The 25164-nt window shown below is 53.2% G+C and overlaps 8 protein-coding genes across 8 annotated transcripts; 5 read left to right on the plus strand and 3 right to left on the minus strand.

The window, feature by feature from the left end:
• Nucleotides 1-702: 702 nt before the first annotated feature.
• On the minus strand, nt 703-2714 carry C8A04DRAFT_13644 (chaperone protein DnaK; the record flags this gene model as incomplete). The annotated part of the gene is made up of 5 exons (XM_062777793.1): nt 703-779; nt 853-1540; nt 1615-1957; nt 2017-2376; nt 2446-2714. 5 exons carry the CDS (start codon nt 2712-2714, stop codon nt 703-705), a joined length of 1737 nt encoding a protein of 578 aa, XP_062635332.1.
• A 1401-nt stretch (nt 2715-4115) lies between these two features.
• Nucleotides 4116-5957, plus strand: C8A04DRAFT_30365 (uncharacterized protein; the record flags this gene model as incomplete). The annotated part of the gene is made up of 4 exons (XM_062781352.1): nt 4116-4354; nt 4483-4831; nt 4892-5225; nt 5284-5957. 4 exons carry the CDS (start codon nt 4116-4118, stop codon nt 5955-5957), a joined length of 1596 nt encoding a protein of 531 aa, XP_062635333.1.
• Nucleotides 5958-7442: 1485 nt separating this feature from the next.
• Nucleotides 7443-9832, plus strand: C8A04DRAFT_13624 (uncharacterized protein; the record flags this gene model as incomplete). Its single annotated transcript, XM_062777785.1, has 5 exons — nt 7443-8116; nt 8171-8485; nt 8549-9097; nt 9191-9204; nt 9711-9832. 5 exons carry the CDS (start codon nt 7443-7445, stop codon nt 9830-9832), a joined length of 1674 nt encoding a protein of 557 aa, XP_062635334.1.
• A 510-nt stretch (nt 9833-10342) lies between these two features.
• On the plus strand, nt 10343-12749 carry C8A04DRAFT_38624 (uncharacterized protein; the record flags this gene model as incomplete). The annotated part of the gene is made up of 5 exons (XM_062784287.1): nt 10343-10399; nt 10468-11909; nt 12082-12403; nt 12481-12606; nt 12678-12749. 5 exons carry the CDS (start codon nt 10343-10345, stop codon nt 12747-12749), a joined length of 2019 nt encoding a protein of 672 aa, XP_062635335.1.
• A 1690-nt stretch (nt 12750-14439) lies between these two features.
• On the plus strand, nt 14440-14898 carry C8A04DRAFT_13602 (uncharacterized protein; the record flags this gene model as incomplete). Its single annotated transcript, XM_062777774.1, has 3 exons — nt 14440-14537; nt 14611-14726; nt 14801-14898. 3 exons carry the CDS (start codon nt 14440-14442, stop codon nt 14896-14898), a joined length of 312 nt encoding a protein of 103 aa, XP_062635336.1.
• A 494-nt stretch (nt 14899-15392) lies between these two features.
• On the minus strand, nt 15393-16723 carry C8A04DRAFT_38626 (amidase signature domain-containing protein; the record flags this gene model as incomplete). The annotated part of the gene is made up of 6 exons (XM_062784288.1): nt 15393-15543; nt 15600-15984; nt 16040-16217; nt 16269-16372; nt 16434-16599; nt 16685-16723. The coding sequence occupies 6 exons, from the start codon at nt 16721-16723 to the stop codon at nt 15393-15395; spliced, it is 1023 nt and encodes a 340-aa protein (XP_062635337.1).
• Nucleotides 16724-18727: 2004 nt separating this feature from the next.
• On the plus strand, nt 18728-20077 carry C8A04DRAFT_13652 (uncharacterized protein; the record flags this gene model as incomplete). Its single annotated transcript, XM_062777797.1, has 2 exons — nt 18728-19315; nt 19358-20077. The coding sequence occupies 2 exons, from the start codon at nt 18728-18730 to the stop codon at nt 20075-20077; spliced, it is 1308 nt and encodes a 435-aa protein (XP_062635338.1).
• A 310-nt stretch (nt 20078-20387) lies between these two features.
• On the minus strand, nt 20388-23727 carry C8A04DRAFT_30370 (uncharacterized protein; the record flags this gene model as incomplete). Its single annotated transcript, XM_062781353.1, has 4 exons — nt 20388-21038; nt 21121-21643; nt 21870-22062; nt 22383-23727. The coding sequence occupies 4 exons, from the start codon at nt 23725-23727 to the stop codon at nt 20388-20390; spliced, it is 2712 nt and encodes a 903-aa protein (XP_062635339.1).
• Between the last annotated feature and the right edge of the window lie 1437 nt (nt 23728-25164).

The following is a 25164-nucleotide window of genomic DNA, read 5'->3' on the forward strand; positions in this document are numbered from 1 at the left end:
ACCGGCAACCTTAGTTTTGGAGCTTGGGCATGAACCTTACGTTCGCGCCGAGCCTTGGATTCGGCAAATGAACACTTAGTCCGAGATATCCTTTAAAGACCAGTCGTGGAACCAGGCTCAGCGCGCTTGTAATGTTCGTCCAAGTTCCATGTGGTGTGTTGACTGCAGGTTCCGCGCATATTCTGCAATGTATGAAGCGTGGGTCGATATCCTCATCCGTCCTACCCGGCTGCATCTGCACCCTCGAGGAGCGGAGGTTTAATACGTTACGGAGCATGTTTCGCATCTTAACGGCCTAGCTTGTCTAAAAGACGTGGTCTTATCGCGGCGATGTCGACGGTAAATCTAAGTTTCTGTCAGATGATTTAAACCCAACTTTCCGGATGTGGGGAACAGTTGTTCGGAACTAACGTGTTGATAAGGATGGAGATCATAACTCATAGAATACCAGGAATATGATGACAATATAATTAACGGACGACACATCAGGAGGTATTCCAATGGTACAATAGTCGGCCCGTTGTGGAACGATAAATCATGGTGATGAATAATTATGACGGCATAAAAAAGAGAAAAGAGAATTCTCCCGACGAAGCTCGAGTCCCTAATGCAGGCATCCATGGTAATGCCGACAGAAATCGTCATATGGTAAGGTTATCTCGCTCCAACTCATTTCATACGCCGACTTGCTCAATAACAGCCTCACACATACTCAGCCGTGACCGAGTTGTACCGTTGGCCGTTGTACACCAGTGTGTACTGCGTGGACGCCGACAGATCTATCGCGGACTGTATGTGAGCAACTCTTATCAACGTCCTCTGGGATAGTCTTGGGAGGGAGGCGTGACTTACAAACTGCCTCAATCTTGCAGTTTAATTCGTAGTACAACTGCCCATCATTCCCCTTTCGCCTTTGCAGCGAACTCTCCGGGATGTGCCCCACATCCGCTTCAACATGGCACAGCATGGCGACATTCCCATTCCTCGCCAGCGGTGCATCTCGCGCCGTCCGATCTGCATAGATATCCATCTTGATTTTTTTTATCCTCCCTTGCGATACGGGACCGGTCCACACGAAACTGGTAAAAAACGGTTCATTCTCCGACACTGCATCGCCTCGTCGGATGAACCACTCCATCGTGTACACCTTCCAACATCCGTCCAGTCCGCACCAGTGCTTCTTCTCCCTCAGATGAGAGTGCAGCTTTTCATCGTACCGCACCCGCCATTCCGTCCCATAATGTTTTCGGGCACGCCGATTCTGCACACGGACGGCGGTGAGCTGCTCAGGTGCACTGAGGGCGAGGCCCTTCATCACGGCGCCATGGACAACGGCAAGCCAGGCGTTCGGAGGTTGCATGATTTGGATAGATGCGTCGTCAAGGGCGCCGCGGATACGCTCTTTGAGATAGTTTGAGGCTCCAAAGCCCCCGACAAGGAGGACCGCCTTAATGGGAACCTTGGAGGTGGTGATTTGGTCTTTGACCAGCTTGACAACTTCTTGTACCACTGGTTCGAAGATCACACGGAGATCGGAGGCCTGGAAGTACGTAATCAGTAACGGTGGTATTACGAAGGTTCCCAGGCAGGAGAACGTGACAAAACCCGGCCTACCTTAAGAGCATACCGCCCACGGCTGATTCCAAGTTCCTTGTTATTCGCAAGACCCCCCACTGGAATGGTGTATGTCTCGTCGTCACGAGCGCTCAGTGTGAATTGACGCTTCACGGATTTCTCGAACCGTTCCATCGCATCGGCCAGGACTTCATCGTCAAATCCGTCGACCTTGCCCAGCTTGGCCTTGAGGAACTTGGCAAATCGCATGTTGAGGAACGTGGACCCACACAATGCACCGGTACCTGGGGTCGCCTCTTGGACTTCGAGGATCGGTTTGAGGCTGGTAATGGTGTAAGAGATGAGGTCGACGGTACCGCCCCCGGCATCGCAAATAACGAAGCTACAGTGTCAAGGTGTCAACTTCAGATATTGGATCTCGCGTGACCACCAGCAGCTTACCTATCGTTTGCCTGCAAGCCATGCGGGTCTAACCCATGCAAGGCGTAGATCGCAGCGGCCTCGGGCTCTGAGATCAGATGGATGTGTGCCTTGGTGGTCGACAATCCCTCAACCGCCTTCTGACAGGCCTGCTTTGTCTTGTCCTTGGCCAAGTCACTCCATATGGCCGGGACAGTGACGACAAACTCGAGGGCCGTGTTCTTCACAACGCCCTCGCCGAGCTTCTCTCGCAGGGTGTACGTTAGGTGCTCTCCTAAGGCAGACAAGTAGTCTGTGACAAGCTTGTCCACGTTGCGCCCGCCCCGTGCAGCGGCGCTGCTAACAGCGGTGCCCATGGATTGGAGGGAAGGGTCGAGATCACTATGAGAGTTAGCGAGTGGACTCTGGGCCCAAGGGGCTAAGAGCCTGTGAAGGGAGTTAGTCGCTCACAGTTTAAACCACTCTATGACCTCATCCGTGGGCGCATTCACTGGGATGGAAAAACCCCATTCTGGTTGGTTCCCATTGTAGCGCAGTTTGGTTGGAACCTTGTCTGATGACTCCCCTTCGCGCGTAGACTTGGAAATGGGCCAGACAGTGATGGCTACCCGGCGGTCCGGGCGCTGTGTCTCGGCCCAGGCTACGCCGGAGTAGGTCGTACCGAAGTCGATGCCGACAATGATCTTGCGGTCGTTGATGTTGAGGCTATTGAAGTCCATGGTGGGTAGGTGCGGGGAAGTCATGGTCGGACGGGAGGGAGGAAAAGGGAACGACTCATATAGTGAAGCAGACGGCGGGTTATTGGTACCGGGGGCACGAGCTTGCATGAGGTAGTAATTCGGGCCCAGCGGCTCTCTAAAGAGGATACAAACGAGGTGGTTGTTGCAAATAAAGCGTGGCGGTGGTTTGCACGGCCCTGTACCCCACGTGCCCGTCTGTCATAAGGGGCTCAATCAGGGCGCGGGGGGCTTTAATGGCCTTTTGAATCCCCGATTAGCGAAACTGCCCTTTAAGACGGGTTATGGGGCGTAGTCTCGGTGATGTGTCGGTATGAGAGTTTGCCTCGTGAACTGAATAGGTCAACAGGAACCGGTGGCGGTGCGGGAATTCGTTCCGTAGAGGGAAGCTGCTGAGGCGAGAGGGCTTGGAAGGGACACAGAAAGCAAGCATGGTGCGAGGGTCTCAGGGCCCAGGCTGTGTAACCGCCTGCTTGAGGCCAACCATTGCGCACAACGGGCAAGCAAGGAGCTCCGAAGGTTGCCAGATTGTGTGGCGCAGTTTTTGTTTTAGCGGGTGCAACAAATTCGGTGTTTACAAACATCATCGCAACATGAGAGGAAAAGAAATCAAGAAGATGCCTATAGCCACATCGTCGTTTTTTGTCACCCGTCGGCTTGTATGTACAGTATTGTTGTCGAGTGATTGTCCAGAGAGGAAGGGAGATCCCTGAGGTAGCTTAGGTAGGTACCTTGATCGGGATTCCAGGGCTGGGTTCCACTGTGGGAAGGGGCGGGCGGTGGAAGGTGCGGTGGCCCGACCTCAACGGACAGGGGCAGCCAGGGAGCCTAGCGAGCCCAGAAGCGGACGGTTTGGCGGCCACCACCACCACACTCCCGTGAGTACCGTCCCGTCACGGTGGTGATGGCCCCGGGCCGTGTCCAATTGGGAATTGCCTACCGGTACCTAAGGAAAAAAGGCTAGTTTACCAATTAGTGTTTAGGCCTTGATCGCGGGAAGGAATTCCTCCACGGCTTTTTTTTCTTGACTGACACCATGGATGTCTCATTGCGACTAGACGTGGGGCGTGTAAGCCTCGGGCCCCGAACTACCTACCGATGATCACATCTTGACTTCGTATCCTGTATCAACCGCAGCTCATTCCAAGCGTTTTCAGAGGATCGCGTTAAATGCCTATACGGGGTGGTAATGCGGGACATGCATTACAACCTAAGCCGCGGCGTGATACAACCCCACCTTCTTCCGTTCAGCCTCGCTGCGCCCACCTTGAACCGTCGACCTTCGCTTTCTCCGGGCCGGTCTCAACCGCATTCAACGCAGAAATGGTCAGGGGTAAATGGGGCCTTTTGTCTTATTCCTCTAGCTCCCACAAACAAGGTACAATGGAGGACCTCAAGCGCGAGTTTGAAGCCGACCTGGTGAAGAAGGCGCCCACCGAGCTCAAGCCACCAACACAAGTGAGCAAACCACTATTGGACCAACATATGGCGGATATGGTAGAGACGAATCCACCCAGACGGACACAGGGCAAGACGTCGCCAAACAATGACAAAGAGCAGCCGTCAGCGACTGCGTTACCAACGGCTGCCTACAAAGAAGTCTCCGACGGTACCGGCCTAAAGTTTGTATTTTTTGGTTCTTCTACTTTGCCAGCGGATTATTCCTGAATCTCTCCTTCATGTTTTCTACTATATGTGCCCCTCAAATTTGCGACGCTGAAAACATCATGCTCATTCAAATCATGTGCAGGTTTTATACCCCACAAAACAGCATGGAGCGTCGCCTTCCACAGCCCACCCACCAGCCAGATATAGAGGACTACCTCCGTCAAGAGTTGGAACGATCGCAGGTCCAGCTTCATGAGGCCAACACCCGCGCTGACCAGGCCGAGCGGGCGGCCAGGGAACTATCAAGGGAGCTGCAACTGCGATCGCGGACTAGTGCAGTAGCCGAGATAAGGGGCGGCAGTTCGGAAGACGCAGCCACCTCTCTCCGGGCTGAGAATGCGAGGCTCAAAGCCGAGCTGGACGAGGCCCGTTCTCACATCTTCAGTCTCCAGCCATATCGCAAAGAACTCACGCCGAAAGAGATTGGCCAGGTATGCCGGCCTTTGTCGTAGATGTTGATTGCACGCTATGAACTGACACGGTGTGTGTAGGATTTTGACGACCTAGTCAATAACGTTACCGACTGGGTCACTGATTTCATGGACCCGACTCTGGATAGCGACGAGAGACGGGACGAGGTTCTCACTGCGGCCAAGAAACGACCCGGCGACATCCAGAAGCTGAAGGGATATTTGCGGTCGCAGCCCGATTTGGTCTATGGTTGCATGTACCCAGAGACGGACGTTGACATCTTCATTGCCGTTGTGATGCGGTATCTTCAGGATCATATCTTCCAAAAGGCCTTGTATGGGGCTACATCAGACGTTGTCGAGACCATCAACTTCCTCGAGGCATCAATGCAGACCAATGTGGAGCCAAAAAGAGGTGACTGGGTCTTATCGGATTGCTGTTTCTCTCGGTACTCACACTAACAGCCCGTCAGATCAATTCGCCCTCCGAACCTGGAGCGCCGAAGCGCTCAACGCCCTCATCTGCTCCCCGAACTACCAGCGCGCCCGCCACACTCGCAAACGGGAAATCACCACCGACCTATCCTCTCTCTTCAAAATCTTCCTCAAGGAGAAAGAATGGAACAAATTCTGTGTCACCTGCCAAGACACCATCATCAAACCAGCCATTGCCCTCCACGAGAAACTCCTCACCTCCACAGACCACTTCTACCTTGATCTCGTCCCCTATGTCCTCTGGGGCCCACCACCAGACCACAACATTCGAATCAGCCCTGATTTCATCTCTGACCTACCCCGTATCCGATGCGAGAACATCTTACAGAACCGCAAACCCTTGTCGGTCACCAAACTCGACCCTTCACCGTCCCTCGAGCAGCTACATCACGAGCTGACACACGTGGTGAGTGTCGTACCGGGACTGTATATGCGGCAGGTTGGGAAGGGTGATGTGATCAAGGAGCCTACTGTGGTTCGGATGCAGCAGACCTTGGTGGCGTGGGGCGCGGCGGATGTAAGAGAGAAGTTTGTTGAGGGTGGTGAGGGGACATTGGTCAGACGGTTGTGCTTTTCGAGGAAAGAGAGAGGAGATGATCAAGGAGGTGGTGGTGGGTTGTGGGAGAAGTGGAGGAATCTACAGTTAGGGTAGCTGTTTCACACCTCGTACCATTTGGTCCAGCGTATAGTTATGAAGTCTCATATCGATATTTGTAAGTCATCAGTTATGACACAACGAAAACTTTACATTTCGCAAAGCCGCGATGTAATTTCGCTGCTAGCTTTTGACACTCTCTGGAATGGAAAGCATAGATCTGCCCTTAACTCGAAATAAATTAAAGAAAATTGCCTCATTTTGCATTTAGTTATTACCCGAGCTCACCCATTTCTTGCCTGTTCGGGAGGTTGTCCAAAGTGGACGAGACACCATCTTCCGAGTGGGGCATTCACCCCGCGTGAGGCCAGCAGCTCCTAGCAACCCCCACGTGCGCCCCCACCTACCGCTTCAGCGTCCATCCTGGAACTCAGCCACGACAACTCTGGGGCTGCGGAGGGGCAGATTCAACTGTGTGCCCAAGAAACAGCCTCGTTAAATTCATCGCTTCTCGGTCGCTGTTTTGAGGTTGGCCTTGCTCAAACCAAGCCACCATCGGCTCTCACTGCAGCTTATTAGTCACAAGGGGGCTGCAGCTGGCAGCGGGCTGGCAAAGCCGGGAGTTACCCCTCAGCTAGGCCCTAGCGGCTCCTGGGCCGCCCACCCCGCCCACTTTCTCGCTTCTCGCGTGTTCGGTTTGGAGGTCTTATCAACTCAAAAGCGATCCGACGACTTGAGTTTAAGAGAATCCGTTTGACAAAGCTGTTTCTCCCGTTATGCGCCCGCCAATGGACATCTATTAACCCCCTTTGTGGGGTCATCCAGCTTCACCGCCGGCACACACTGAGATCTGTACCTTACAGCTCAAGCCCAACGGGCTCCGGCACACACAATTCCGTTCGCTTGATGGGCCCACGCTCATGTGCCACCTCACCTTGTCAGGGCTCAAGACAACGCAGGACATTTCTAATCTGCAGGTCCACGCAGGCAAGTTCTCTCATGCGCCGATTACCTGTGTGCTGGATCTTCCCCAGTGGCCGCCCTGTGTCCCTCTCGTCGCTTTGTCATCACCGCTCCTCCCGTTTGACTCGTCGACTCATCGCTTTTGCCGGTCCTGCCATTTGCTTGACCAACTTTTTGTGGATATTCTCGGCTCGATTGATACTCACGTGAGACCGTGAACCGGTGGTGTTCGAACGACACGTATGGTTTTCCTTACGCCCTATCTTTCTAGAACAATTGAACGGAGGGGCATGAAACCATGAGCTGGTGTCGTGTCATACCGGATGCCCAATGAATACATGCCAGCCGTGGTATCTCACTCGCTTCGTCCACTTTCCTTGACTTGTCTTCCTCAGCTACTATGAAATTGGCATCGGGAATTTGGGAGATGTGGCCTACCATTATTTGACGGGCACGGCGAGATAAAGGGAGCGCTAGACTAACGTTTGAAGCGCAGGGAATAATAGTGTCCCAAACGCAACGACAACAGCACTTATCCGATCGTGACTACCTACGACCCTGAGAAACGGCAAACACATCATGGCGTCAAGGTTTTATGGCCCCATCAACCCGGCGATGCTTGGAGCAGAATGGGAAGGGGACAAAGAACCGGAGCAGCGGGCAACACGGGTGACGCCGAGGGGACGAGAAGGACGACACACACAATCGCAACGTGGACTAGCACAACGGCCTCCGCAATCACAACCACAACCGGCCGCGCCAGAACTTCCAAACTTAACATCAACGGTATCTGGGTTCTGGGGTTTCAACGCGGCCCTGTTAAAAGGGTTTGAGGATGACGACGACAGCGAAGCATCGGGCAGGGCTGCGGATGGAGGGAGTAATCCTGTTCAAGAGCTCATCAACGCGATCCCCCCTGCGGCGAGGTCTTTGTTCCGGGACCTTATGCCGCCCCCTTTGTCGCCTGCTTCCTCCGCCAGTGCGTCCTCTAACAATGGTGGGACAAACGGATGTGAGCGCCAGGACAGGGGAAGGGAAGGAGAGTACAAGCTCGAAACGCAGCAGCAAAGAACCAACAAGGTGCCCCCCTCGAGAGAAGTTAGCACAGCACGGTCGGAGTCCAGCCGGTCGACCAACCCATATGCGGCTGCCATCGACAACAAGCAGAATGCCCTCACAGTTGCATATCTGCGGAGCACTGCGAAGGCTGCGCCCGTCGATACGCCGAACACCCCAGCCCCTGACGAGCTTGGGTAAGCACCCCAATGCAACTTTTGTCGTTGATGCCCCCCTAACCCTGCTTTTAGATTCGGGCAAAGATACAAGGTCGCGGATGAGACGTCCTCGGTCGTCATCACCAACCAGCGACGGTTGCCGGATGTTCTGAGTGGAGACCGCGAGTGCATCGTTTGTACGGATACCAAGCCAGTGTCGGAGTTCCCCGCAGCAGGCATCACCAAAGCCTGCGACCACGATCCAACAACATGTTTAGTCTGTGTTGAGATGTCGATCAAAAGTGACCTCACCAGTAAACTGTGGGACGAAATCAAGTGTCCGGAGTGTCGGGCCACTTTGGAGTACGATGATGTGCAGCGGTTCGCGGATGAGGAGACCAAGGAGCGGTACGTCCCCAATCAGTATCCACTTGTGAGGTTACCAACGGAGATCTAACATTTGTTGTCTAGCTACCAAACTCTCTCCTTCCGCTCAGCTATTTCCTCCTCCCCAACCTTCCTCTGGTGTACTTCTGGTTGCGGCTATGGCCAAGAACACGAATCCGGCGCAGCCTCCCCCATTGTGACCTGCCGTCTCTGTTCCCACCGATCGTGCTTCAACCACCGTGTAGCCTGGCACGAAAACCTCACTTGCGAGGAGTATGACTTACTCCAAGCCGACCCAGCCAACTTCCGCAGCCGCTTCGATCTCGACAATGAAGAGGCGGAGGAGGCCGCTGCTGCGCGGCGCGCACAGGAGGATGCCGACCGCGTGTTCGCGCAGAGCTTGGTGGCTGCGGATCAGGCAGAGGAGCGCGCCGAACGGGGACGTAGGGCAAGGAGGGAGGAGGAAGAAGCGCGGGAGAGGGCGGCGCGTGAGCAAAGGGAAGCCAGGGAGAGGGAGATGCGGGAGGCGGCAGCCAGGAAGAAGAGAGAGGAGGAGGCGAGTTCAAGGACGGTGGGCACGACCACGAAGCCGTGCCCAGGTTGTCAGGCACCGATTGAGAAGAATCAGGGGTGGTAAGTATTTTGTTTCTTTTTTATTTACTCCCCGCTGTCATCCTATTTGGCAAGTTGCGTTGTTCATGAGGCTGACACATAATTATCTTGCAGTGCTCATATGACGTGTAAGCTCTCTTTCCTTCCCCATAAATCCGTTGCAGAACTTGGACCATTCAACCACCAAAACTATGTTCCAAGTGGAATAGTTGGTGGTCGTGACCAACCGCCTTCGTTGTATCCGACCATCTATCGACGGATCGAGCCCCATCCTTTCCCATCGCAAGATGACGTTGATGAAACGGAAACCAACCATTACTCCTCCGTCTTCCCTTTTTACAGGTATCCGGTGCCGGTATCAATTCTGTTGGGGTTGCAACGCCACATGGCAGCCAAGCCATAGTATCCGTTGTATGGGGGTGAGAAGGTGATGAGACCGACCGTGATACGAGGACGAGACGAGAGATGGGTAGCCAGATGGATGGGCGGAGAGCCGGAACAACTTCACGAAGGAAACCTACATTTGCAGAGTCATCAAGTGAGGCAAGTTCTGCTTCTAATATATGATTCATTTCTCGTCATAGTATAATGCCTTTGACTTGACCGATTTCGCTGACTGTCTTACCCCGAACAGGTACACAGTGCAAGCACGGCTTCTGTTGGGATTGTCTCGCGAGTCACAAGGAGATTCTGGAGAGTGATAACAGCGCGCACAAGGAAGGTTGTCCATGGCATCCGGATAATATCAAGGACTGAGAATCAGCAGTTTGGACTTGGGATCTTTCAGGCGTTTAGGGTATATCAGCGATCATAGCATAGATTGTGTGACATAATTATTTTCTGGGCAAGTCCGAAAGGCCAACAAGGAATCACCCCAGTTTGCCCGTAACAAAGTCGCATTCTGTTGAGACAATGATTGGGATGAATGATATGTCCATACGAAAAACTGGAAAACAAAAGGGTCAAAAATCTCACTGCTCATTCGAGTCCCTGTGGGGGGCACTCGCGCACTGTTTGTTTGCCCTCAGGTTCTATTTTTGTCCTGGTCCCAACCAACACCGATGATCGAGGGGTAACCCAACAACGCCCCACCAGCGACAACCAACATCGACGCAAAAATAGGTATCGGGGTTTAGAATATCGAGTCGTGCGGCCTGGTCCTGGACCCCGTAGACCTCTCATCATATGCCGCCGCCGACCGGTACTTAGGTCTGGAGTCTTTGCTTCGCGTCCCACTAACGTTGGTCAACTTGGCTGCAATACAGCATGAGTCCCCGGATTTCCTCGTGTCCCATTTGCGGATGGAGGATTCTCGCCGGTTTTGTATTCTGGCCGACGTAGCGGCGTGAATTTCGCGCCGGTGAGTAACGACCTCCACAGGCATTTGGCAGTTGATCGAACGCTGTCTCATGTTTATCTCTGTTCCCACAGTTTATTCGGGCCCCGAGGGCTACGTCCTCACCGGAGTCGGCATTTACAATGACGCTGTGTTGGCAGCTTTCATTGCCCCTCCGAACCCTAACGCCCGGTACGATGACCCAGGCTATGTCCAGCCTGCGACCGATGAATTTGGGGCCATGACGGATATTGAGGTGGATGGCCGGCGTGGATTTGTGTTTCACGAAGTTTGCTGGTCACTGTTGGAGAAAGCGTATCACTTGGCACAAATTGTTCCCATCCATAGGGTGTGGGAGGTCTGCAATTCGATTCCGCTCTCTATGGCCGGAGACAGCTTGAACTGGGGTCATGACTACGGGGGACTAGCCATTCAAAGGGATAACTTCTTCCCGTGGGAGCCGCGTTTTGCTAATCGCCACTTTCCGCATGGGCAAAGATACCCTCCCATCTACGATGTGGACCCTCGCGCACCCTACGAACTCGATGACATTTTGGCTGAACACCCTCAACACCCTCCCAGGGTCTCACCGTCACTTTTTCTCGGCTCGCAACCTAATACCTCATCCAACGAGGACCCATTCATCTCACTTCCGGCTGAGCTATGCTCGCTCATCGCCCGTTATCTACCGACAGCAGATGCATTGAACCTCCGGCTTGCCTCGAGACGTTTCTGGCACATCTACGACAGCCAACAGTTCTGGGTATCCCGCTTTAAAGGAAACTCGGACAGGTCCTGGCTGTCTGAGGTTCATGCCCATGATGCGCGCCCGAAGCGTACGTCTCCTCCGGATTGGCGCTGGCTATACCGTTGTACGACTAATGCCCACCGCATGCCCGGGCTCCAAAACCGGAAACGAATCTGGTCCCTTATTCAGGGCATCATCCCTCTCCTGGCGTTACGCTGGAACGAAGTTCCTTGCCCCTTGCCCACTCCTTGGCAGCGGCCGTCTGAAACGACCGACAAGGAGGAGGCCCAGGATCCGTCGTGGGCATTTGTCGGCGGGTTCATATCCCATGAGTCTAATGAGTTCTGCCAGTTGGGAAAGGCTGGCCGCCGGCTCCACAGCGAGCGAGTGGTTGTCCCTGCGGGCATCTCACATGTCGCTGTCTCCACAGTGCACCTCACGGACTGGGGTTATATTGCAGGCATATCACTGACTTCGATGACGGGAGCTGTGTTACGGCTGGGGTATGGTGATTTCGACGCGCAGTCATCTGCTGAACTTCCGAACAAGCTGGCGGGGTTCAATGTGGCAGTGGGTGTGGACGGGATCCATGGTCTCCAATGCGTGGACACAAAGTTAGGATCGGTCTCAAAGTGGCTTGGATGTACACACGATGTACCCAAGACGGAGCGATTAGCTGTGGGAACTCCCATCGCGGAATTAGAGCTCGGGTTTGATGTGTGTGAGCCCTTCAAGGTTTCTACTCCAAGGTCGGACTTTGTCGGCTAACTTTGCAATAGGGATTCAAAGTTGTCAACATTGCTATTGCTGTTGGCCACCCTCCCCACCCTCCGACGCCCCGTTTTGATAATAACCTCTTGCGGCGTCACGGAATATGGTACCCAGATCTTCCACCGCCAAGTCTCGACTTTAACGAAGAAGCCTTTCCCGCCCCATCTCTGTACGGTTGGGGCTTTCGACCACTGTTTTGTCCCGTTTTGGCGGACCGGGAGGGATTTACTTACAGCATTTGACGAAACTGACCGTGCGCGGGGGCGGCTTGCAACGTATCGAGTTCAGTTTTAACATTGACGTCCCCGTTGAATGCTGGAGTTTTGGGCGCTGGGAGAATACCGAGTTTACAGAGTTTGTTGATTTTAACATTGACGGGGCCGGGGGAGAATTGATAGACAGGGTGGAAATTGGTCAGGTGTACGAGGACAGAGGTCCAAATTGGTGCCGAGAAGCTGGAGATTTGGGTTGGGTCAAGTACCTATCAGCAACCATTCGTTCGTACAAATTGTCTGCGCATCACCGCTAACAGTCATTGTTCTACACTAGATTCATACGAACAGGGGCAGAACGTGTGAAACCGGTAGAAAACAACGATCTCGAAAGAGCGTGATCAAGGAAAGGGTGGTCATTGCTGGACCTGGGAGAGTGGTCACTGGCTTTTATGGCGCTCAGGTACGTGCAACCTCGGTAAGGTAGCCGGGTTGCAACTGATGGCTGCTAACTTCGCTGATGTCATTAATCAGTACCGGAACCTTGCTATACCCATCACAGTCCTGGGTGTAATAACTGAAGCATCCAGCCTCTCGGCACAATAAGTCGGTCGCAGCGAGTGGCATTCTTAAACCCTTCAGGCGTATTTTGATACTCTACCTCGCTGTGGCCAAAAAAAGCGGCAGACTAAAACAGATAGCCTAGTTATGTCCAATCCATTAACCTTCAATCAAATCTTAAGAGATTGTGATTGATTGAGTCTCTTTTGTCGTTTTTTTACTTTCTGGATTCATTCCTTTTGTCTTTTTTCACTTCTGTAAAAAGTAAGTTACCACCGATCCAAGGACTTAGTCTGCCGCTTTTTTTGGCCAGAGCAAGACTACCTGGTATTATTTAACCTCGGTGGCGCAGACCGAAAAGCCCAACGATCAATTAGACAACTGTGGGATGATGAAAACTACCTAACTACCTAGCAACCTTTATTGAAGATGTTGAGTAGTGTTAAGCATTTACCGCCATGTTGCAATATTGTCTGTCGTCCTATCAAACAGAATTCCATGACAGCTTGATTGATTACCCGGCTCACCATGACTCGCACTCGCCCAAACACTGCATTCAAGGCCGGCGACATGTCTGCGTCAAACATTCCGAGGCTGGCTTAGACTTAACCCAGGCCATAGCAATGAATGCGATGGTGTTTGCCAATAGGAATGAGGAGAATGACAACATAGGCGATAAGCGAATGCGCACTGCTAGGCACCCGCTGAGAGAAGGTTTCGCTGCGTGTTTAGCTACCTAGATAGGTCTGGTAGGTAAGCTTTAGTATCCGAGTAGTCGGTCTAAAGAGTCAGAATAGGATTCCACTAGGCGGTAATGGTCTGTCGGTTGGTCTCGGTTGTGTAATTTGGTCTTCTGCCTATGGCCCCTGAATCCGGCCGCAAGTCCGAAGGGGAGTTTTACGTGCCCCTTTTTTTAGCCCCCACTACTTACGATAGTACCACGATTTAGTGCTACCAGTTAGCACTGATGTTAACAGGCTATTGCAGCTCTAGTACTTTTCATTCCGGTGTGTATCTGATCTCTAGGTTGCTGCCTGTGGCGCAGAAATGCCTGATGTACTGCACTCGGCCCTTGGATGAAATCTGAATGGTTCGGTCAAGCGCCAAGCAGTCACCACCAACACACGTCTCTCACTATCGAGTCTAGACCTTTGAATCTAACAGGGGGCAGAGATGTGGTAATACGGGTTGCGTTTGTTGGCGTTTCTGAGTTCTATGCTAGAAAATAATCGCCCTAATAGGTAGGTAAGAGGATTAGGCGAAGGAGGCACGTTATCATCAAATGGCTTGTTTGGTGATGCCCAAGCCATTAAGCGAGAAACTCTGACCAGCAGCCTGGGGTCGTGAGGCTGCTGGGCTCGGCAGCCCACGACGCAACCCGCGGTCATCGGGTCCTGGGGCCGTTGGGTCTGGGGATGACCGGGCGATGCGGGTAAAACGTTGAAAGCGAGGCTCACGATGTCGGGTTTGGAGTTTGGCTGTAAAGGTTTTGGTGTTTGAGGTGTGTGAACCGAGGACTCCAAGGACAACGTTGCCGACGAGAATTGTGTATAAAGAGAAGACTTCGGTCGGGGCAAGTCAGTTTATTTTTCCATTCAGCATCACAACATCAGCATTCATTCAACAGTCACAGCTACTACAGCAACTACAACACTAACAAACACTCCTTCAACACTAACAATCACGTCTACAACACTTTCAATTACTTAACCAAGTAACCACCAGTACCATCAACATGAAGACCCAGATCTTTTTCGTCGTCGCCGCTGCTCTCCTTCCTTCGGTCCTGGGTGACGCGCCCAAGCTCAACCAGTACAGCTCTCTCGATGACTGGTAAGTATTTACCTTCTACCTTCTGGATCCAACACTTGCAAACATGCCTCTAACCACTTTTCCCAACTTACAGCCAGAACGACAAGAGCATCCTCTACCACGCCGCCCCCGTCTCGGGCCGGTGCTACGACCTGGACGATGCCACTGCCGCTTTCTTCTGGAACACCGGCGGCATGCTGAACCCCAGGGGTACGTCATTACCTTTCCCCTCTCACTTTCTCTCTTTCTCCTTCCGAGCCTTCACTGACTTACATACCTTCTAGTCTACACCGGCAAGGGCTGCAACGGTATCGAGGACCCCCTCTCCACCAACGGCCGCTGCATGGAGAAGGGCAAGTACAACTCGTACCGCTGCTCTTAGATGGCTGGCTGGCTTTGCTTGTCCAGGCATACAACAAACAAACAACATGGGGAGGATAGGGTTCTGCGCCTGCCTCTTACTCTCACTTTCTTTTTTTGGCTTTTGGTCTTTCGTTCCTTTTCAACCCAGTCCCCGAAGCGCGCCGAGGACTGGAGCCACTCTTTTGGGATCAGCGGGTGTTTTGGGGGGTTGTTTGAGCTTTTGGTTCGGGGATGGGGTTTTAGCTAGAGGTTCATAGCAGCTTGGGCTGGTTCTCAACACGATTATGTTCTGAAATCTTCTTGTTGAACTCCCTCGATTAGTATTGTGACTGTTTTGTTTTCTTTCCTATACTCACTCTAGCAGGGGATGGCAAAAGTCATGGAAAGCACTACAGCAAATACAACGGCAAACACGACGCATAATTCAAGACTACCGACTTTTGATTCTGCAATTCCCTCAACACAACCCACCCCTACTGTCGCATTCCGCGTTCACAGCTTGCGTTCGCCATTTTATAGTTTATTAGACACCGAGAGGATGGGCCCCGTTGGCCGCACACAAGGCTGGCTTGTTGCCAGAACGTTTGTGCTCTGTTCAAATGCATAAGCGATTCCGATCAGTTTCTCATCGCTGAACTTCTTCCCTACAAAGCTCAACGAGTAGCTAGTGAGTGATCAGCTCCAGAGTTCCTCAGGTGGAATGAGGGAGAATTTGCTAACGGTATGTTGGGGCCTTTTGCTATCATCTGGTTGACGCTCGTGGTCTTCTCCCTCATGGCTGGAAAGAAGCCAAGCGGAACGGCAATGGCAGGATTCTGTCCCAGGTCGGAGGGGATGTCGGCCGTTGTCGGCACAACAAGAGCATCACCGTTCGCCTGGTCGAGCAACTTTGAGATTGCACTTCCTTGCTCAATCATGCGACGAACGGCTTCTTGAAACTCCATTGAGGAATTGTCCCGCGGTTCGTCCTTCGCGGCGAGAAAGGCGTTGATGCCGTACTTCTCAACTTCTTCCTCTGGCGTATTCTCCATGAAGCTTATCAGATCTGCTATGGTGTGGATGCCGTGTGGGTTTGTCGCGAGACTTTGGAAGTATGATTCCAGTCCTACACAAAATTAATTAGAACTGAGACAGAGCCGATGTCAAGCCTGCAAGCTAACCTTCCTTGAGGAATATGTTGGCAGGCATTTCCTCTCTTTTGGTGGTGCCGTAGTCCCAGCCCACGAAGTCCACATCCCGAACAATGTGGGCGCCCTCTGATTCCATGACCTGGAGAGCGTTCTCTAGGGCGTGGAGAAGCTCTGCATCGTAATACCGCTCCATCACCGACGGCGATACCTGCAAGTTTAGAGTCATATCCTTGTTCTCTCAAGCTTAAGTGAAACTCACTGCGATTCTTGCGCCGCGAAGAGCGTCGGGTTTGCAGGCAGCGACAAAATCCGGGACTTTCTCGAACGGGATGGTGTTGGTCGTAGGGTCCTCAAGGCACTGGCCTAATTAATTTTTGACGGTCAGCAGCGCGGTGCGGTGTTCACAAAAGTGTCGGCAACTTACCAGCAATTACTGACAAGACCAGGGCTGCATCTTCCACAGTTCTGGTAATGGGGCCCACGGTATCCTTGTGCTTCGAGACTGGTACGACGCCAGCACGGGAGACGAGTCCGACAGTGGGCTTGAGGCCGACAACGCCATTGTTTTGCGCTGGATAAGTAATGCTTCTCTAGGTCTCGAAGGATAGTCAGCCCTTCTGTTTCTCGGCTTCTTGACTCCTCCGCCAGATGATTCGTTGGGGTGCTTTTCCTCACCTCGGTCCCAATCGCCGTAACGGCCAGCCCAATGGACATGGCAACGGCGCAACCTGACGACAAGCCCTGCGGATCTTGCTTGCCAAAGAAGGCACCGTAGCACTGACCGCTAGTTGCGGACCAGCCATTGGGAGTGTTGGATGACCGCGTATTGCTCCATTCAGTTACGGTTCCCTTTCCGAGAATAACGGCACCAGCGTCGCGGAGCCGATTGACGACAGCGGCTTCGGTTGACGGACGTGCGCCGACAAGAGCAAGGGAGCCGGCTGTTGACAATACCGCCAGCATTAGCGGCCGGTCGGTAAGCATCTTAGCTATTCGAAGAGGCTTACCAGTCGTTTCCATTCTATCAAGTGTGCACATGGTCTCTTTCACGAGAATCGGGGCACCGTGAAGCGGGCTAGAAAAAGGGAGAAAGGCAGAAAATGTAAGTTTAGGCGTTTCTCTCGCTTTGATGGTACGTGAGTACTTAACGAACCCTCGGACATAGCCAGATGTGCGCTCCTGGTCTCGAGCCACAGCGTCATGAAGCGCATCGGGGTTGATTTGGGAGACGGCGTTGACAGAGCCGTTCACCTGTTGAATACGGGCAATATATCTCTGTAGCATCATCAATACCCTGCCAGCAGCGACCAGGATTGAAGGGGCTTCGTCACCTTGGTGAGTTCCTCACTCGTCACTGCGTCGTTTTGGAGCGCCGAGACGATTTCGGCGAGGCTCGGAACGTAGAATTCACCCACCGCCCCGGACCCGTCTATGGCGAGGGGATTTTCCCGATCAAAGGCGAAAGCTGCTGGCTTGTGGTTACACCTGGGTAAGAGAAATGAATAGCAACACCAAGCATTAATAGGTCCAAGCTTCTCGTGGCTGAGTTTGGTGACGGAAGAAATTTATTGATTATGGTGCTAGGAGAAACAATTATTATTGAAAGCCACAAACAAATGCCATTTTCTAATTAGATGAATGTGACAATTTGAGAGTTGGCGCCTTGGACAGTGCGAGTTGTTGCCAACTCACCGATGGACAATCGAACACGTCCTCGCTCCGCCTCGTCACCCATGATCTGCCAACTATGAAAACCTCATCTGGTTAGTTTGTCATGGTTCAGTGGATTTCATCACGAGGATGGTGAAAGTTAGTACTCTACACAAGTATTAATTAACCAGAATCACGTCCGCAAGTTACAGTGGCTCAAACTCGCTGCGGCGAAAAAAAGCGGCAGACTACCTAGGTACCTAATGAAAATAGATATTAATTAATTATTCGCTCAAGTCTAATGCATTAACCTTCGAGCGAATCTTGAGAGATTTTGATGGGTTTACTCTTTTTTGTCCCGCCTTACGTTTTTAAATTATTCTTTTTAGTCTTGCTTCAGTTTTATGGGAAGGTTACCTAAGTATCTGGGGACTTGGTCTGCCTCTTTTTTGTTTGGCTCTGGCTGCTGCTCTGCTGCCTTACTCTCCCTGCAGAGTCTTTTTGTTAATTATGGGCCCACCTCTCCATGGGCTGGAATGGCCTGTTTCTTCCCCTAGTTACATCAGAGAATCACGGTTGGAGGACTTTTCACAGAACTTGAGTATGAGTGGTGTGGTTTCAGTCAATGTGTGCTGTGCTGGCAAGTTGTCAGCTTTGGGGACGAGCCCCCTGTGGTGCGATTACTTAGGGTTAGGGTAAGGTAGTTGGTGTTGTTGGGTCCGGCCCAACAAGAGAGCACGGGGCCCATGTGGGCTTGGACTTGTGCTCACCTAGCGCAGCATTCGCTCACTTACGAAATAGGTTAAGTTCAGTGGTTGGTGATGCGGAATGGTGACGCGTTCAACAGTTGTTCGACGGAGTCAAAATCAGGCGCGGGAGCGCATGGTTTTAAGCGATAAGCGCGTATGTAAGCTAAATAACACCAACCCGCCCACTCACGGACCATGAACCCACTTGCGCAAACGGTGACATCACCGCAGGAACCTACAACAAGTTCGTACTCATTACTTGTAACTATACTTCTCTCCTTTTCCTTTCCCCACTCCAAACTTTTCCACCCACACAACCATGTCTTCCAGTCCGTCCTCGTCCACCGACCCCTGGTTTGAGTTAGCCAACGGTCCTCACACCGGCAAGACCTATTGGCAAGGCAAATCCTTCCTCATCCGCAAGCACTGTCCCCCAGAACCATTCCAGGTTAATGGCCACTATCGGGACAACCCGCGGCCCATTGCCGACTGGGACCTATGGGGAGCTCGCAAGCAGTATGGAATCGACCGTCTCGAGTTTGCCCTCGCTTACCCGCCTATGGATGATGAGAGTCATCAGCATCCGAGTACCGGTAATGACACGGTTCTCGAACGTTCACTAACCATCACGGGTTCTAAAACACGCCGCAACAATGATAATGGGTCTGAAAGGCGTGGGGCGCACGTGCTGACATGCTTTCTCGACGGGGACGCTACAGTGGAATACATCGCGAAAATCTACGATGGCGTTGACTACCCCGGCAGCTACCAGGAGCCCGATTGCATGACCTTGGCCGACATGGATTACAGCATCGAGGCCTGCGCATACCGGAATCTACAGTCAATCCCCGGAGTCGGAGGAGTCCTTGTACCAGCTTATTTTGGCTCCTGGACCTTTGCACTCGATGTCGTTGATCAGTTTGCATATCTCGGCCACGACCACCATGAGAACCCAAATGCCGATGCGGACCCGAATGGCCCTGCGGCGGTAGCCCGTCAACGTTGGGTACGCATGATTCTGATCGAGCTGGTCCCGGGCGAGTGTCTCCTAGACATGATAGAGCGCGCCAGAGTACCCGTACCCTCCCTAGAGCCGACTCTACGTCCGATCACCACTACAAACTATTCTGTCTTACCCCCCGAAGCCTTCCGTATCCGCGTCATCCGCAACATCATCGAAGCCGATATCATCATCTGGTGGGAAGCCCTCCTCACAAACCACGATTTCCACCCGCGTAACATCATGGTCAAACCCGACGGCAAGGTCGTCATCATCGACTTCAACCACGCCCAGCTGTTTGAGTTCACCACCTATGGTGATGTTCACCCCCGGCAACGGGAGCCGGGCCACCCAGATGCCCTAACCCAGCCAGAGTCCCCGATAGAGAGGTATTGGGCCGTCCCGTTTGGCTCCGTGGCCGCCGGGTGGGTTGGTGACCTATGGAAACACTGGATGCCGGAGTCCTGGGTCAAGGATCCGGATCAGGCAACTGAATGGTTGGTGGCTACCTTCCGGGACGATACCAGGTTCGCGCCGCTGAGTCACGACTTTTTGAATTGTTATTTCCGGACCAAGTGTAGTCCGAGAGCACAAAAGTTACTAGAGGATTTAGGGCGGGAGCCAGCGGGCAAAGGGGCAGAAAAGAAGGGAAAAGAAATCGACATTTAGGTTTATGGTAGAACACCTAATCATCAGTTGCTCGGGTGAGTAGCTGTGGGTTACTTGGGTTGACAGAATTAAACGGCGGCGGTTCTCTACAGGCAATGGTGATCTCATAGCAGCCCTGCTGCATGTAATTCCAAGGGCAGTGCCGACCTGATAATAAACAAGTGGAAAGCAGCCCTTAATCCGTCCCCTCTTTGCCCAAACCTTACGTAAATAGACCACGTGGCCGCGGCTTCTCAACTCCGCCTCCCTGGAGCACGAAGCACTCGCCATAACATGCAGCGCCGGTCGGCATCCCGTCTCCGGAAAACAGCTATTCCAGAGTCCCTCCGTCGTCCCCAAGAGTCAACGCCAACGCCTCATCCAGACAATCAAGCACCGGGTAAATCTGCGCGTTTATCTCAAACTCCTCCAGTTCCCGCGCATACACCAGAATCCTCAGCGTAAATCGCCGCATCCGGTCCATCTTGATCACCCCACTCGTCACCCACCACTGCGGGATCAGCCGCAGCATAGCCAGAAACCCGCGTGAGAGCGTCAGTCTCAGCTCAAAGCCCACCCCCACGCGGGCGTTCAGCAGCGAATCCATCGACTCGGTGCGAAAAAGGTCGGACACCGTGCGGTGCAGGAAACTGACCCGGTCACGGAGCATGCCCGGTTCGTGCGGGTCACAGTTGAGTTTGACCAGGTCCTTGCACTGCGCGATGAGCTGGTACCATCTCGGCTTCACGGTAGCCAGCACGCGGGACTCGGGCACCGGCTGCAGAGACTTCCCGGTGGCGTAATCGGCGTCTTCTTCCTCGAGGTCGAAGAAGTGGAATAGTAGAACGGGCAACGGCGTCGTGGCGTCTGTCAGGCTCTTCAAGATGCGCGCCGGGCGCTGCCGGTAGACCGTGTCGATGGTGTCGAGCATCAGGGTGAAGTTAGGTAGGCATCCGTATCGGAAGGGAGTTTCTCGAGGCGGCTGCGCAGGTCGCGGAAGCCGTCGCCGTTGGCGAGCCCCTTGAGCAGCGAGCGGACGGCGAGGAATACCCAGAGGAACATGCCTGGGTGTGCCGGCAGATCTCCTCGGCAAGGGCGTCCGCTATGGCTGGGTCGTGGTTTTCCATCCAGAGGTAGGCTGGCTGTGTGGGGCAGAGCTTGGTGTTGGCGTACCGCCGGCTGTCGTCACGCGTCAGGTCCTGGACGGCAAGCGTCCACTCCGTTTGTTGGAGCGCTTGGTGGAACTGGATCCAGGGGCGACTGGACGCGCAGATCTTGAAGTGTGGGGACCGTGATACCTTGAACAGGAGGCCCAGCAGTTCCCGGTGGTCGTCGCGGTAATCGTCGAGTCCGTCGAAGAAGATACAGATGCGTCGTGAGTGAGCGGCTGGCGGCGGTTCGTTAGCCGGGGTGCGTGAGAGAGCCAGCAGCGTGTCGCAGACCTCCGTCCGGTCCCAGGGGTCCAGGGGCTGCTCGGTGAACGGGCCCGAGGCCCAGCGCGCCGGGCAGAGCTGGGGCATCAGGCTCGGGTCCTGGGTCAGGATCTGGTAAAGCAGAGACCGCAGGAGGCCTGCCTTCCTGCGACTTCTGGACGGGGGTCCCAGTGCTCCAGAAGAAATGGTTCGCAACGATGAGGCGGTGTCCGCCGGCCCATTGCTTCAGCGCGCTGAGCGAGCTGACGTGGTTCAGGAGGAACTTCATTAGCGTCGACTTCCCTAAGCCCGCGTGGCCCGACACCCAATATATGCCCAGCTAGTCGGGCGATTTCATCCACCTGACGATGTTGACCCTCGGTGAATCTCCAAAAACCCACCCCAAGGTGTCTGGGTGTGCGTTGTAGACCTCGGAGATGCGTTCCCTGATCTCGGGGTAGTGGAGGGTGGCGAAGCTTCTATCACGTCGGCGCTCGTTGACAAGGCTTGCGAAGGTGCCAGAAGCGAAAGCGGCAAATTCGGTGAATACGGCATCCTGCCCCCCTCGGGGGGTGTCTGCGGCCTCTGCGGCCTCTGTGGCGGGTTCCCAGTCCCGTCTCTCACAAGATGACGAGAGCCGATCCAGATGTCGTTTGAGGAAGGTCTATCGTTCGCCCAACACCTCGTCGGAGCGAAGCAACTGATACCTAAATCACGTCGACAAACCAGTGTCAGCTGAAACGAAGCTTTCATTCCCCGGCCTACCCACCCCAAGCGGTGACGAGTCACGAACCTACAAAGGATAAACATTAAAGTCATCACAAATAGGCCTGCTCCTTCTGTCACCATCGCAGTGAAGTCGGTCTCCGCCAACCTCATTCACCTAGTAATGTTTGGTCGCTCTTTGGCCTGACGGAGTGGCCTGGGTTCAAGCTTCCGGGGAACATGGTGGTTTTTGTCGGCCCGCTGTTCCAGCCGGGCTTCAATCAGCCAGCCGAGCAGCGCTTTCCTGGCGTACTCATGCCCCTTGCCGTTTTCGGCGAGCCCGCCCTGGCAAGAGAGCACGGTGCCGCGGATGAAGGGGGCGGTGGTGGACTCTGGGCCAGGCAATAAGACCCCGAGAAAGAGGGTCCTTCCGTCGAAACAGGCGACATATTGAGTGTCGAAGTTCTCGCTCTGCCCGTATGTCGTGATTTGCTTCATGGGTGACAAAATTTCGCCCTCGATCTGGGTTCGTTTCGGATTCCCTTTAGACAGGTTGCTCTCCTCGACCTTCGAATTGTCGAAATCGCAGACGTTAAAAGCGCCTGTGATCTTGAGTTCCAGGACGGCGAAAACAGGACCAGTCCTTTTCCTCTGTTGCTTATTCTGCTTGCGACCACCACTCCCACTCACCGCATCATCACCGCTATTTTCATCGCCACCAGTGCTGTCGAGCCTCCAGATACAATCAGGGCGGCATTGGCCCCGCTGATACTCCGACAGCATCTCAACCTCCCCAGGAAACACGGCACCACCCAGCGCGAAGTTCGCGGCGTGTGTGAGGTGAGTCGCGGTAAACGTCACGACGTCAGCCTCCCTCCTGACGCGGAACGTAGGCTCTAGAGATGGGAGGTAATGATTACTTAGGTAAGCCCTGACCTTGGGAGTGGAGAGATAACAATCGGCAAGCTCGAGGTAATGTTCTGCTTTCCTGGCAATCCAAAATGGCGGCGGGACTGTCGATTTCACGAGCATGCTGGATTCGTGTCCTCCCAACTCGGTACCGAAGTCTGTTGCTAGTCGAACCGGGGGTAGAGCTTGTTCAAAAGCATCGATGATTGTAGGAGGGGGTCGGGATGTCGTTGTCTGTCTTGCCTCAGCTAGCTGCGGAGGCGGGAGTAAGGTGTTATCGGACGGCGGGGGCTTTAGTATCCTCGGGGGCGAATTATCGGCTACCGGGGATGCTGCAGTCGAAGCCTCTGGCTCGATGAGGTTTTCGGGGGTTTTCGGGGACGTCCTTCTCTTCCTTTTCCCCTGCTTACCGTTGCCGGGTGGTTTAGACGGGTCCTGTCGAAGCGGCGTTGTCGGGGGGCACCGTTGATCTTGCCCAACCGGCTGGGGTACGGGTAGGGGGGTAGGGTTAGGTGGTGACGCGGTTTGATCTTGCAAGCGGTACTTTGGCGCCGATTCCTGGGATCCGGATGTCCCTGCCAAGGGTGTTGATGGCTGAGGGGGCTGGGAGAAACCCTTTGGTTCCTTGTCCTTCTTGGGAGGCATTGCTCTCAACTATGAGCTGGTTTGAGCATAGAAAGGAAATGACGCTAGCTTTTGAATTCGTAATCTTTGGGCTCCGTTAGGCGTGGGGAAAGAGGACGTGGGAAATGAAGATCAGCATGTTGGATATATAGATAGTGAGGCTCACACAACAACAGATCGAGTAAGAGTGGCCGTCTCAGCTGCATTAAAACAAAGTGTTCCTTCTCGACTGCTTCAATTCATTCAAATGAGCATGTTGGATATATACATGGTGAGGCTCACACAACAACAGCAACAGATCGAGCAAGAGTGGCCGTCTCAGCTTCAGTAAAACAAAGTGTTCCTTCTCAAATTCTTCAATTCATTCAAATGAGCGTGTTAGATATGTAGATGGTAAGGAACACACAGTAGAGGGAGCAGGAGTGGCCGGCTCAGCTTTATTGAAGTGAAGCTTCCTAATGAGGTTCTTGGATTGCAATTGCAAAATACAAGGTACATTGGAAGGAGTGAAGAAGGAACACTTTGTTTCATTGATAAAGTCATTCCTCCAGATTCCTCACAGAAGCAGTTGAACCCTGTGGTTAAGCTATGTAATTTAGTGTAATTCCCATACCGATATAGTAGCCTTGTAGCTAGAAGACATAGGTATAAATCAGCCCTTCTATAGCGCTACTCCTTCGGTTCATAGGTACTGTAAACAGTGGTATATGAATACGGAGGATGTCATGATAACGGAGGATAAGGGCATGGACTAACTACAATTTATCTCAGGAGCTCAGACCGGTTGTGTGGTGTGGCGGTGCTCGTCGCACTTGCCCCACCCTCTGATCCGGCCAATCAGAGGCTGTAGAGGGTAAACCGCAAACACTGGTTTGAGGCCATTCTGAACATTTTCGGGACTTTTGTCATGGAGGGATTGAATCGCATACGGGTATTGCATTATAAGGACTACCTAGGGCTCAAACCGACCATCAAATTGCGCGGGCATTGCGTTGCAAGGAGGGCATCGAGGCCGATTTAATACGGCCGTTGTTGAACTAGCCTTGAATCCCTCGTTAAATCGGCCTTGATGCCTAGGTTGAACTAGCCGAAACCGGGAGGACCTACAAGTACTTCTTCTGGGGTGGATCCACGCCACTCTGTGGCGTAGCCATCTATGACCTTCGGAAAACTGGCTGTGATCCAGAGATAAGGTAATAGGTTTGTTGGAGCGTAGACTACCTCAGCACATAAAAACCGGGGAAGATAAGACATTTTGGTCTTTCACAAAGAAACAACGGCAAAAACATACAACACCGGGGATTCCCCAGTCCTCACCGACCTGAGTACTAATCCGGCAACGAGAACAATTGTATCTGCATTAGCCAACATCCTAACATCTTAAGAATGTTAAGTTGTTATTGGTTAAATCCTTGATGAGTACGACAATTCAGTGGGGCCTCCTCTTTACTAAAGCGT

Source organism: Dichotomopilus funicola (assembly GCF_033296635.1).
Source record: "Dichotomopilus funicola strain CBS 141.50 unplaced genomic scaffold C8A04scaffold_50, whole genome shotgun sequence".
Lineage (NCBI taxonomy): Eukaryota > Fungi > Ascomycota > Sordariomycetes > Sordariales > Chaetomiaceae > Dichotomopilus > Dichotomopilus funicola.